The sequence below is a fragment of the Vipera ursinii genome, assembly GCF_947247035.1.
Source record: "Vipera ursinii genome assembly, chromosome: 1".
NCBI classification, from domain to species: domain Eukaryota; kingdom Metazoa; phylum Chordata; class Lepidosauria; order Squamata; family Viperidae; genus Vipera; species Vipera ursinii.
In genome coordinates, this window is record NC_139512.1 from 348,557,682 (window position 1) to 348,571,232 (window position 13,551).

The window sequence follows — 13,551 nt, forward strand, 5'->3', positions numbered from 1 at the left end:
GAGGAAGGAAGAAAAACCAGCATGATATTGTGCCTCCTATCCCCAACTCCTGAAGCTGGTACTGAAGAATCAATGGTATTGAGGGCTGCTGAGAGGTCAAAATGAGCAAGGACAGATGCACTACTCCCATCCCATTCCCAACAGAGATCATCCAAGAATGTGAACAATGCTGTTTCAGTCCCAAATCTTGGCTTGAACCCAGACTGAAAAGCTCCAGCTAATTCAGTTCATCCAAGGCCCTTTGAAGCTGCCATGTATTCACTTTCTCTACAACCCTTCCCTTAAAAAGAGAAGGTTGGAGACTTGGATGAAACCTGTTGAGATTAGTGGAACTGAGTAATGGCCCCTTGAGGAGGGGGCACATCGCCACCTTCCTAAGAGCTAGCAGGATCACCCTTTCTTAAAGAGGAATTAAATTAAACCCAATCACATGTACATCTATAATCAAGCTATATAGTCTCAGCTTGAAGCTTATTTGAAACTAACTTCACTTAATATTTTTTAGTCTCTCCAGACACATGACAAACTGTGGTTAATTTGAAGCAGAAAGGAAAGCTTTCAAAATTCTTTGGGATGCTTGGGAAGAGGAAGGGAAGAGGAGCACATGAGGTTCACTGCAGTTCATTCCTTTCAGGCACAAAGAATAAGCTATGGCTTAGCCTTAGGGCAGGGGTAGGCAACCTCGGCTCTTTTATGACTCATGGACTTCAACTCCCAGAATTCCTGAGTCAGCTATGCTATGCTGACTCAGGAATTCTGGGAGTTGAAGTCCATGAGTCATAAAAGAGCCGAGGTTGCCTACCCCTGCCTTAGGGCAACATGCAAACACACAATTGATTCTCTACTGTCCTAAAAAGAATCAGCTCAGATATAATGTGTCATTTTTATACATTTCCTTGGGGAATTGGCTGTTTATCTTAAGGGAACGGGTGTATTGCAACATACAAAGCTGATTCAACTGGTTTTAGATTTAGATTTTAGGTGTCTCCATAGTTCTAAAAAAGCTTTGTTTCCACTGATAACAGATGTAATTTATTCAGAAATTGTCTCTCTTTCTACAAATATTCGTAACATTTTAGAGTAACCTCTGGTTAGAATGCCAAAAAAATATGATGAAAATATATGAGCCACTCACATTGTCATGCTTAAAAAAACACAACATCTTCAATTCACGGAAGACCCTTTTGCAAGAGACCAGATTTTGGAAGACGTTGGGCATCTTTTTGAGTGCAACCCTCTTTCCATCTCGTGGATCTGTTACTGACCTACAGGGAAATAAGAATAAATATAAATTTTATTTTAAGCAACTTACGTCCTTACAAAGAGAAAAGACAGATGAAAGCATTTCCTAAATAAATCCATACATTAAGAGGCAGACAGGACTCCTGAATGAGTCTCACTGCTTTTTATTGCTTCCATTAAAAGAATTCCAATTGTGCTTCGGATATATCACTAACCTATATGTTATTCAGCTACATAATTTCTGTATACTCAGACCCTTCAGTCATGTGTTAATAAAACACTTTGCCTCCAGTGTCCAATGTTCTTTTTTCTCCCATGAATAAATGGCAGTATCTGATACATATTGTATTGGTCCTGGGATGCTTCCCCAGTGAATCCATTTTCCTCAATGAATATTTTTTTGCTGGAAACAGGAAGTAAACACCAGTTTCTGGCAAACAACGTTGTAAACTGCAGTCATGTGACCTCTGGGATGTTGCAAAGAGCGGTAAATACAGGCTGGTTTCCAAGTGCCCGAAGTGCGATCACCTGGCTGTGGGAGGACAGAATTTCGAATATGGGTCATAGGTAGCCTGGGAAGGTCTGTACATAATTTTGGATTACTGGGGTACAGGATAGGAAGACACATATGAAGAAGGACTTGAATTTGGCTAGTCTAGAGAAAAGAAGGACTAGGGGGGACATGAGAGCAGTATTCCAGCATTTGAGAGGCTGCCACAAAGATGAGGGGGTCAACTTATTTTCCAAAGCACCAGAAGGCAGGACAAGAAACAATGGATGGAAACTAATCAAGGAGAGAAGCAACCTGGAATTAAGAAAAAACTTCCTAACAGCGAGGACAATTAACTAGTGGAACGGCTTGCCATCGGAAGTTGTGGGTGCTCCATCACATAAGAGACTGGACATTCACTTGTCCCGAAATAGTACGGGGTCTCCTACTTGAGCAGGGTGTTGGGACTAGAAGACCTCCAAGGACCCTTCCAGCATTATTCTGATTGAACATTTCATGTATCGTGGTATTTCCTGATACTTAGCCTCCTCTGCTGTAAAAACTGTTGAATTTTACTATCTAAGAATGTCAACACTGTCAAATGATAACAGATGTTGCTGCTTAATCTGATGACATAGACATCTCTCACTGGTTATCCAAGACCCATATAAAATAGCCATGGAACATTGAAACAGACTATCTTTGCTAGAATATAAGAAACTACTTCATACTAAAGCTAAATTTGTTGGTCTACCAGGTCTCAATACTTTTAAAAATATTGTTTTAAAGTAAACAAATAATTAAAAATTATAAAAATACAGGTCTGTATTAAATAATGATTATACAGTGAAGAAAAAAACCCAATTACATACATAAATTAGCTGAGCACAAAACACCCTAACATAAAAATCTATACAATGAAATGACAGATAATAGCATATGAAAGACCGTATATAAAATTAAGCGTATCAATTGTTAAGCTTAGCATTAAATCTAGACTATACAGCAACATGCTATGCCACATTTTAATTCATCCAGAATATTATTATTTTTTTAAAAAAAAATCTGTGTTCTAAAAAAAAAAGATAACATTCATATTCTAGATCCATTTCTTTAAATCAGAAGGGTGGTTTTCTTTGCATAATATAGGATTATCCTCTTTGCCAAACCAAGGTAGAGTCAAAGTCCTTCATGAGATGACAAAGGATATCAGGTTTCAATACCATTTATGCTGCCAGTAATTAGCTGTTCCAACTTTCAAACAGAAATTGTTCTTAACCCTACCTTAACTGAATCCCTCTCTGAATTGAACCCAGACCTAATGCATAATGCATGTTCTAGCACAGACATGTCAAACTCATGACGTCCCGTGATGTCGCGCGACGTATTGGAGCTTTTTTCCCCCATTGCCGGCAATGGGGTGGGCACAGTTTCTTGGTGACGCATCCGGCCTGTGGGCCGGCAGTTTGACACCCCTGTTCTAGCAGGAGCCAAGAAGGAAAAAAATTAATAGTACTTCAAAAATATCATTTCCAAAACAAGGATAAGGTTAAGCTTTTATCAGCAAGCATACTTATCAGCAAGCATACTAACTAAAAGTCTTCATGTACAGGTTGTACTCAGGATTACTTCAAAAATACAGGTAGGCCTCACTTACATCCTTTCATTTAGTGACCAGTTGAAGTTACAATGGCACTGAAAAAATGACTTATGATAAATTTTTCACACTTATGACTGTTGCAATGTCCCAGGGTCATGTGATCACCTTTTGCCACCTTCTGACAAAGAAAGTCAGTGGGGAAGCCAGATTCACTTAAGAACCATGTGACTAGCTGTTCTTGGAGGAAGCTGATTATCTAGACCCGTACCAATCGGGCTTCAGGCCTGGGTACAGCACAGAGACGGCATTGGTCAAGCTGGTGAATGATCTCTTGCGGGCTCAGGACAGGGGTTGTTCTTCTGTCCTAGTCCTATTAGACCTCTCAGCGGCTTTCGATACCATCGACCATGGTATCCTGCTGCGGCGCCTCAGGGGGTTGGGAGTGGGAGGCACAGTTCTTCAGTGGTTCTCCTCCTACCTTCTGGGGTGTTCGCAGTCGGTGTTGGCAGGAGGGCAGAGGTCGACCTTGAGGCCCCTTGTTTGTGGAGTTCCTCAGGGGTCGGTCCTCTCGCCTCTCCTGTTCAACATCTACATGAAGCCTCTGGGTGAGATCATCAGTATGCTGATGATACCCAGCTTTTTATTTCAACCCCAAACCACGCCAGTGATGCCCTCGACGTGATGTCCCGTTGCCTGGTGGCGGTCCGGGTCTGGATGGGGAGGAACAGGCTTCAGCTCAACCCTGACAAGACTGAGTGGCTGTGCGTGTTGGCATCCCGGGAAACGCAGAATTTTCCATCTCTTAATATGGGGGTGAGTTATTACCCCTCGTAGATCGGGCTCGCAACTTGGGGGTCCTTCTAGACTCACAGCTCTCCTTAGATCATATAGGAGCTGTGACTAGGGGGGCCTTCACCCAGGTTTGCCTGGTGCGCCAGTTGCAGCCCTATCTAGACCGGGATGCCTTGCGTACAGTCACTCATGCGCTCATGACCTCTCGTTTGGACTACTGCAACACTCTCTACATGGGGCTGCCCTTGAGGACCACTCGGAGGCTTCAACTGGTGCAGAATGCAGCCGCGCGAGTTGTGTTGGGGGTCTCCTGATACTCCCATGTTACACCTCTGCTCCGTGAGCTGCATTGGGTGCCAGTTGCCCTCCGGGTGAGATTCAAGGTGCTGGTAATGACCTATAAAGCCCTACATGGCATGGGTCCAGACTACCTACGGCAGCACCTGCTGCCGGCGTCAACTTCCCTCCGTCCAGTGCGCTCCCACAGAGAGGGCCTCCTCAGGGTGCCTCCGATCAGAGAATGTCGATTGGTGGCCCCCAGGGGGAGGGCGTTCTCTGTGGGCACGCCAGACCTTTGGAACCGCTTGCCGGTTGAACTCCGGATGGCTCCCGACCTGCGCTCCTTCCGGCGTGATTTAAAACCTTATTTATTTGAACAATCTGGCCTGGTCTGATGGGTTAGGGTTTGGATTTAGTTTTAACACAGTTTTATTATTGTATTATATTGGGCATAATTATTTAATCCTTTTTAACCTCTTTTTTAACTTTTGTATTTATATTTTGATATTTATTGCCCTGTACACCGCCCTGAGTCCTTCGGGAGAAGGGCGGTATAAAAATTTAATAATAATAATAATAATAATAATAATAATAATAATAATAATAATAATAACTCATTTAACAACAGTCTTGCTTAACAATGGAATTTTTGGGCCCAGTTGTGGTCATAAGTTGAGGACTACCTGTATGACTGCAAACACTACTGTGGCATATAAACATTTATTTTATTCTAAAAACTGAGCAACAGCCTCCCTGAAACTATCAGAACTATTTCTTCATTAATTTAAATTGTGGTACAGAATGTAATAGTGCCACGTAATAGTTTCTGAAAATTTCAAAAATTCCACCATAAATGATAGCTCAGTCATTGAAGGACAAATATCTGTAGTTTCTCAGCGTGGAGTAATTTTTCCTTGTGTAAATAAACTTATCATGATCTGTAAAGTCTGTTAGAATAACTCAGTATATCCCAGTCACTGAGTATTGCTTAACATTAAACATTTTTAAAAAAGTTATTCTTTTAAGTTCTATCTTGTCTTTTTAGAGCTTGGAAAAGCATAAAAGCAAAAACAAATATGGTTCAACCTATGGATGAAACAGATCAAAATATTGGCCTGCAATTTGTCTATTAAACACCACTCAGAAAGCAAAATTTCACTTAATTATTCATACAAGGGCTAGCCTAGCTGGATACCTAGCGATTCAACCCTAATGAAAGTGAATGGCAGTGTGGTAATTTCACAGCATGTGGAGTTTGTTCTCTCTTAACTGGGGGTAACAGCTGCTTTAGTTCAGCACAAATAGTACCAGAAATCAGAGATAAGTGCTGAAGACTGTTACACAGGAATGCTTTCCTTTCCTTTGTTGATGAAAAGGCTGGCTGTGCTGAACTCTTCAGCTTGTTGTCCCCCCCACCCCTCAATCTGTATGAGCTAATGAGTTACAGCTGGTAAAGATAACAGCTAGTTTTGACTGTAGGTGCCTCATTTTTAAAAGAGATAATTCTAACATATTTGAACAAAACCAGTTTTTAGAGAGAGTTAAAATCTACTTTACGAAGCAAACCATATTGTAGTACCAAGATCCTTGTTACAGGCTTTTGGGGGGGGGGGAATGTGGATTAACAGGACAATTATTTTTGACTTTGCTTAGTACATATCTGCATGAAAAATTAATTTGTGCAGAGCCCAAGGGACAAAAAAGAAACATGATACTTGAAATGCTAATTGGTTTACTCTGGTACGAGCTTTTGTAGGCAACTGGCTGCATCATCAGATGTTTCCTAAATCTGACCAAACACACAATGCCCTGTGGAAGTTCAGGTTACATGACTATTTATATATCTTCAATTAGCATTTTATAGATTGAGATCAAAGAGTCTAAGCCCATTCCTAGCAGAGTTTGTACTGTCAGTGAAAACAATTAAAGGGAAAAAGGGAAATTATATGTGCCATATTTATTTACACTGAGAAGCCACCCCAAATGTGAAAAAGTATTTGTCAAAATGGAATATTGATTTATTTACTAAATTTGAATTAAGGTTAAGCTCAAATTCAAAGATTGTGAGAGGGCGAAAATTCACTGTATATTATCTTTACTCTCTATGCATCCTTTTATATCCCTCTTTCATGTCTCCACTTAATCACTGTCAAAACAATGAAGACCCAACTGTCATAGCCTTTCTTCATCAGAGATTGTTGTTGTTGTTGTTAGTTGCGAAGTAGTGTTCGACCCATCGCAACCCCATGGACAACGTTCCTCCAGGCCTTCCTGTCCTCTACCATCTTCTGGAGTCCATTTAAGCTCACGCCTACTGCTACAGTCACTCCATCCAGCCACCTCATTCTCTGTCGTCCCCTTCTTCTCTTGCCCCCAATCTTTCCCAGCATTAGGCTCTTCTCCAGGGAGTCCTTCCTTCTCGTTAGGTGGCCAAAGTATTTGAGTTTCAACTTCAGGATCTGGCCAGGGTTGATCTCCTCTAGGACTGACTGGTTTGATTGCCTTGCAGTCCAAGGGACTCGCAGGAGTCTTCTCCAGCACCATAGTTCAAAGGCTTCAATTCTTTGGTGCTCAGCCTTTCTTATGGTCCAACTTTCACAGTCATACATTGCAACTGGGAAGACCATAGCCTTGACTGTACGTACTTTTGTTGGCAGGGTGACGTCTCTGCTTTTTAGTGTGGTGTCTACAATTGCCGGGGCTTTCCTCCCGAGGAGCAAGCGTCTTTTAATTTCTTGGCTGCAGTCGCCGTCTGCGGTGATCTTGGAGCCCAGGAAAATAAAATCTGTCACTACCTCCATTTCTTCCCCATCTATTTGCCAGGAATTGAGAGGGCCGGATGCCATGATCTTGGTTTTCTTAATGTTTAGTTTCAACCCAACTTTTGCACTCTCCTTCTTTACTCGCAACAAGAAGCTCTTTATTATCATCAGAGATACGGGTCCCTTAACATTTTGGTTGCTCTATTTTGCATCTTTTCTATGACTATCACATAGTACTTTAAGGGTGAAGGTTTGTTCTCTGAGCTTGTGGGTTGCTTTCCGAATGTTTCATTACCAGGCTAGGTAACATCTTCAGAGTTTAGGGAATGTTGAACTCCGCTGAAGATGTTACCTAGCCTGGTAATGAAATGTTTGGAAACCAACCCATAAACTCGGAGAACGAACCTTCACCCTCATCCTACACCTGAGCTACAGATATTCCCCACTGTTGCATAGTACTTTAAAATGTGGCCAGAATTATACACAATGATAGAATTGTGCCATAGATTTGTATAATGTTATTATCACTGGCTCTGTTAGTATTATATTAGCAGTTCTATTTTCAAATCCCTCCATAAAGATTTTCCTTTCTTACAGCAGCTGCATAATGCACTAAGACTTCAAAGACCCATTTCCTAGTCAATCACTGCCAAATCCAGATCCTATATACCACTTTGGTAGGGGAATGCATGCGGAGCAGAGGGAGGAAGGGGGTACCCAACTAGCAAGCAGTTTAGCAGAATATCCCTGGCAATCAGTGACACTGTGGATGTCATAGTAGATTGGCCTTCGCATCCAATTGAGATCCTATTTAAATATGTAGCCTGCATTTATTGTGAATATGATTCAGTTTGCTCTTATTTGAATTGTTATAGGTTCTTTTCTGGATAGTATATACAGAAACAGGAGAGCAAGCATGTTTGTTTTACTTGCAAATATTTATAGAATATTTATTTATAGAATACTTATTCCTATACCTGTATAGGAGTAAGTCAAAATCAAGCTTAGCTCTTAAAAAAAGTAATTGTCCTAATTTTATCAGACTCCAGTCCATCTTATTCCTGCTTAATTTCTAGACATTTTTCCTATTATCCTATTTATTCAGAGAGTGTTTAAATATATTTCTTTGTATACAATAATCTTCCTCCCTGTCCCAGCTATATCAATCTGTTTTTCTCCCTGTAGATTTCTTTTGTAGTTGTGTTTGCTGGATTATTCCCTCCACCTCTGTCAAACTGCTTATTTTCTATTCTTTGCTATTGTAACGGCAGTTTTTCTTCTAACCATAATGTTTGTAACTACCTTTTTTCTACCTACTAATTCCCTGATATTCCAGCAGCTCTTACCTGTGTTTCATTGTCTTCTTCCCTCGGCTTTCTACTCATAACCAAAATTGTAGTGTCCAAACACGACGCCCCTCCCCCCAGAAGTTCCCACAATAAGCTTCTGTCTGAGCTCTTCTTTATCACTTAAATGGCTAGCAGGGAGGCACAGAAAAATCAGAGATTTAAGTAGACTGGTTGCTTTATCCAAAGGAGAGGTCAAGTTAATTTTGCATAATTTACTCTTGATAAATCCATGCCGATTCCTTCCATGTAAATGTTATTATTTTCTAAATCAGCAGCCCCCAAACTCTTGGGCACCAGGGACCAGTTTTGTGGAAAGAGATTATGCCACAGACCGGAGGGAGCGTGGTTTTGTGTGCTGCCTGCATCCTGTGGATGGGGCTTTGCTTCTCTGTGTGGCCCAGTTTCTGGTATGCCATGAACTGGTGCCAGTCCATGGACTGGGGGTTGGGGACCCCTGTTCTAAATATTCCCAGGTTGCTTAATAATGGTTCAGAGTTATGCCCAGCACTGAGATCAAGCTAAATGTAGTTAGCCTGGACCTCTTCTTTCTCCCATTTTTGAAGATAGTTGTTATTCAATCTTATGTATACCATGCTCGTTCTCCATGACTCCTCCAAGTTCACAAAAAGAGACCCCCCAAGATGTCCCAAAGATGCTTCTTCAAAAGGCAACTGGACTTTATTTTTCCTTGAAGATATTTTGCTTCTCATCCAAGAAGCTTCTTCAGTTCTTTCAAGCAAAGTCAATGAAGTAAGCCAGAGTTGCTTAACGACTGCATGATTCACTAAACAACTGCAGTAATTCACTTAAGTGTAGCAAAAAGTCATAAAATGGGGCACAACTCATTTAACTGCCTTGCTTAGCAACAGAAATTTTGGGCTTAGTTGTGGCTGTAAGTTGAGGACTACCTGTAATCTTCAGACAACACAATGGTCAGATTCTTGAGCAGTTTTGGTTTTGTGTGTCTACCGTTAGTTCTGACCATGTGCAACTCAGACAATCTTGGCAGACTGCCACCCCTGGTATATGGTTCTTAGCAAGTTTCTACATCTGTTTTACTAAGCTGAACAGAAACCACCTGACCTTGCCTGAACTTGTAATTAAAAATTCAATGACTTGACCTTGTGACTCCACAGATCATAGAATTGCAGGATTGGAAGAGGCCATTTAGGACACAAAGTTCAGGATGCAAATTAAAGCATCCATGACAGATGGCTGTTTAATCCTTGCTTGAATATATACAGTGAACTGGAGCCCATTGCGTCTGTTTGATGGGTTACAATGTCAAAATTATTTTTTTCCAACATTCAGTTGGAATCTTCTTTTCTTGTAACTTAAATCTTGCATTTTGTGACACACACACCCCAGCCCCCATTAAACAACAGAGAAAAGGTCCTGACCTTTTTCACTGTTAACATTCTTTCAAGCATTTGAAGGATACTATCATAGACTTCTAAGTTTTTCCCCCCCCCGGAGCTAAACATACCCAGTTCCTTCATCTTTCAGTCCCCAGATCATATGCAGTCCTATTTCAGAAGTTCTCCCAATGTGATCTTTTCTAAAATGAGGTGCCCCAAAATGAGCACAGAGGGTCTTAACAAAATAGAATGGAACTATTATGTAAAAATAACCTCTTTTCACTTGAATGTCTAAATAAGCAATCCAAGATTAATCTCCATTGTGCAAAAGCCCGCACATGAAAATGAATGGAATGGAATAGAATAAAGGTAAAGGTTCCCCCACACATGCGGTGCTAGTCGTTTCCGACTCTAGGGGCCACTGCTCATCTCCGTTTCAAAGCCAAAGAGCCAGCGCTTGTCCGAGGACGTCTCCGTGGTCATGTGGCCGGCATGACTAGATGCCAAAGGTGCATGGAACGCTGTTACCTTCCCACTGTAGTGGTCCCTATTTTTCTACTTGCATTTTATGTGCTTTCGAACTGCTAGGTTGGCAGAAGCTGGGACGAGTAACAAGCACTCACTCTGCTACGCGGCACTCAGGATTTGACCCGCTAAACTGTCGATCTTCTGATCGACAAGCTCAGCATCCTAACCCACTGAGCCACCGCGTCCCTTTTTAGAATAGAATAGAATAGAATAGAATAGAATAGAATAGAATAGAATAGAATAGGAACAGAAGCGAAGCGAAGCGAAGCTGGAAGGGACCTTGGAGGTCTTCTAGTCTAGCCCCCTGCTCAAGCAGGAGAACTTATACCACTTCAGACAAGTGACTGTCTAGACAAGTCTCTTCTTAAAAACCTCCAGTGATGGAGTCCCCATGATTTCTGGAGGCAAGCTGTTCTACTGGTTAATTGTCCTCACTGTCAGGAAGTTTCTCCTTAATTCCAGGTTGTTTCTCTCTTTGATCAGTTTCCAACCATTGTCTCTCTTTTTTTAAAAAAAGTTTTTTATTGATTTTTTTCCCATACATTCATTAGTATTTATTCAACAAACGTGCTGTCTGAGTTTACATTCGCTAATACATATTTAGTTCCGTCTTGCCACCCCCCGCCGTGGGTGTGTGGAACCAATTAAATGGTACCGCCCCAGACGCTTAATGGATCCCCAGAGGTTCCAGGCGGCGCTGGGGTCCCCACCTGCCTCCCTTGCTCACAGCTCGGCAGATGCCTTAGTGGAAGCCTGGGAAAGGACGGCCACTGAGGCTCTTGACCGAGTTGTACCCCTGCGAGTTGTACCCCTGCGGCCCCTGACCCGGTGCAGATCCCGTCGAGCTCCATGGTTCTCTGCGGAGCTCCGGGAGATGAAGCGTCGGAGACGGGGCCTAGAGAGCGGTTGGAGATCCAGCCGATCCGAATCCGACCGATTGCGACTAAGAGCCTACATTAGGTCTTATCTTGCTGCGATAAGGGAGGCGAGGTCTAACCACTTCGCCACCCTTATCGCGTCCGCAGATAATCGCCCAGCCGCCCTGTTTAGGGTGACTCGCTCCCTCCTGAATCAGGAGGTGAGGGAGGATCCCTTGCAGGGTCATGCCGAGGAGTTTAACCAACATCTGTCGGACAAAATCGCTTGGATTCGGACCGGTCTGGACTCTGACTGGGCAGAGTCTGACGATCAGGACACGGGCGGTCTTGTCGATATCACCTGGGAGGAGTTTGATTCTGTGACTCCGGAGGAAGTGGACAGGATCATGGGGAGGCTGAGCACCACCACATGTTTATTGGACCCGTGCCCTTCCTGGCTGGTCTATGCAGCCCGGGAGAGGACACGCAGCTGGTTCCAGGCAGTTATATCGGCTTCTTTGAACGAGGGTAGCTTCCCCGCCGTCTTGAAAGAGGCGGTGGTGAGGCCCCTCCTCAAGAAGCCTGCCTTGGACCCAGCTGTATTGAACAACTTCCGTCCTGTCTCCAACCTTCGCTTTCTTGCGAAGGTTGTTGAGAGTGTGGTGGCACATCAGCTCCCTCTGGTCCTGGATGAAGCGGATTATCTAGACCCGTACCAATCGGGTTTCAGGCCCGGGCACAGCACGGAGACGGCATTGGTCGCGCTGGTGAATGATCTCTGGAGGGCTCGGGACAGGGGACATTCCTCTGTTCTAGTCCTATTAGACCTCTCAGTGGCTTTCGATACCATCAACCATGGTATCTTGCTGCGGCGTCTCAGGGGATTGGGAGTGGGAGGCACGGTCTTACAGTGGTTCTCCTCCTATCTCCAGGGATGTTCGCAGTCGGTGTTGGCAGGAGGGCAGAGGTCGACCGCGAGGTCTCTCGTTTGTGGAGTTCCTCAGAGGTCGGTCCTCTCGCCTCTCCTGTTCAACATCTATATGAAACCGCTGGGTGAGATCATTCGTGGTTTTGGAGTTGGGTATCATCAGTATGCTGATGATACCCAGCTTTTCCTTTCGACCCCAAACCACCCCAGTGATGCCCTCAACGTGATGTCCCGTTGCCTGGAGGCGGTTCGGGTCTGGATGGGGAGGAACAGACTTCAACTCAACCCCGACAAGACTGAGTGGCTTTGCATACCTTCATCCCGGGTTTATTCGGACATTCCACCTCTTGCTATGGGGGGTGAACTATTACCCCCCGTAGATAGGGCTCGCAACTTGGGAGTCCTCCTAGATTCACGGCTCACCTTGGAAGACCATATAGGAGCTGTGACTGCGGGGGCTTTCGCCCAGGTTCGCCTGGTGCGCCAGTTGCGGCCCTATCTAAGCAGGGATGATTTATGCACGGTCACTCATGCGCTCGTGACCTCTCGTCTGGACTACTGGAACGCTCTCTACATGGGGCTGCCCTTGAGGACCACCCGGAAGCTCCAGCTGGTGCAGAATGCAGCCGCGAGAGTTGTGTTGGGAGTCTCCCGATACTCCCACGTTACACCTTTGCTCCGTGAGCTGCATTGGTTACCAGTTGCCTTCTGGGTGAGATTCAAGGTACTAGTAATGGTGTTCAAAGCCCTACATGGCAGGGGGCCGGAGTACCTCAGGGAACACCTGCTGCCGGCATCAATCTCCCTGCGCCCTGTGCGTTCCCACAGAGAGGGTCTCCTCAGGGTGCCACCGATCAGAGAATGTCGATTGGTGGCCCCCAGGGGGAGATCCTTCTCTGTGGGCGCTCCAGAACTATGGAATCAGTTACCGGTAGAGCTCCGGATGGCGCCCGATCTTCGCTCCTTTCGTCGCGATCTCAAGACGTTTTTGTTTGTACAAGCCGGCCTAGCCTGATGGGGGATTGGTGGGGTTTTTTATTCTTGTATTCTTAATATTATCTTTGGGGTTTTATAATTGTAACATATCAATTGTTTTAAAATTGGGCAATTATTTAATTTCCTTTTAATATTTGTAACTTTGTATTTTATTCTTGCCCTGTGAACCGCCCTGAGTCCTCAGGGAGAAGGGCGGTATAGAAATATTATTAAATTAAATTAAATTAAATTAAAGTTCCTAATCCTTTATTCTTTCCTCTAGCCATTGATAAAATAAGTCCCAAGTTTGATAATATTCCGTTTCTTCTTTTTCTTTCAGTCTCAGAATGTCTATCCATCTCTGCACATTCTAATATTTTTTTAATTATTT

The 13,551-nt window shown here is 43.5% G+C and overlaps 1 protein-coding gene across 2 annotated transcripts in view; it reads right to left on the minus strand.

The window, feature by feature from the left end:
• Nucleotides 1–13,551, minus strand: part of NLK (nemo like kinase) — a 138,862-nt gene that overhangs the window by 59,753 nt on the left and 65,558 nt on the right. For both annotated transcript variants that reach the window (XM_083379758.1, XM_083379759.1), the window contains exon 2: nt 1,136–1,265. In XM_083379758.1, the coding sequence (XP_083235884.1) occupies nt 1,136–1,265 (130 nt within the window). The remainder of the gene's footprint in view (nt 1–1,135; nt 1,266–13,551) is intronic.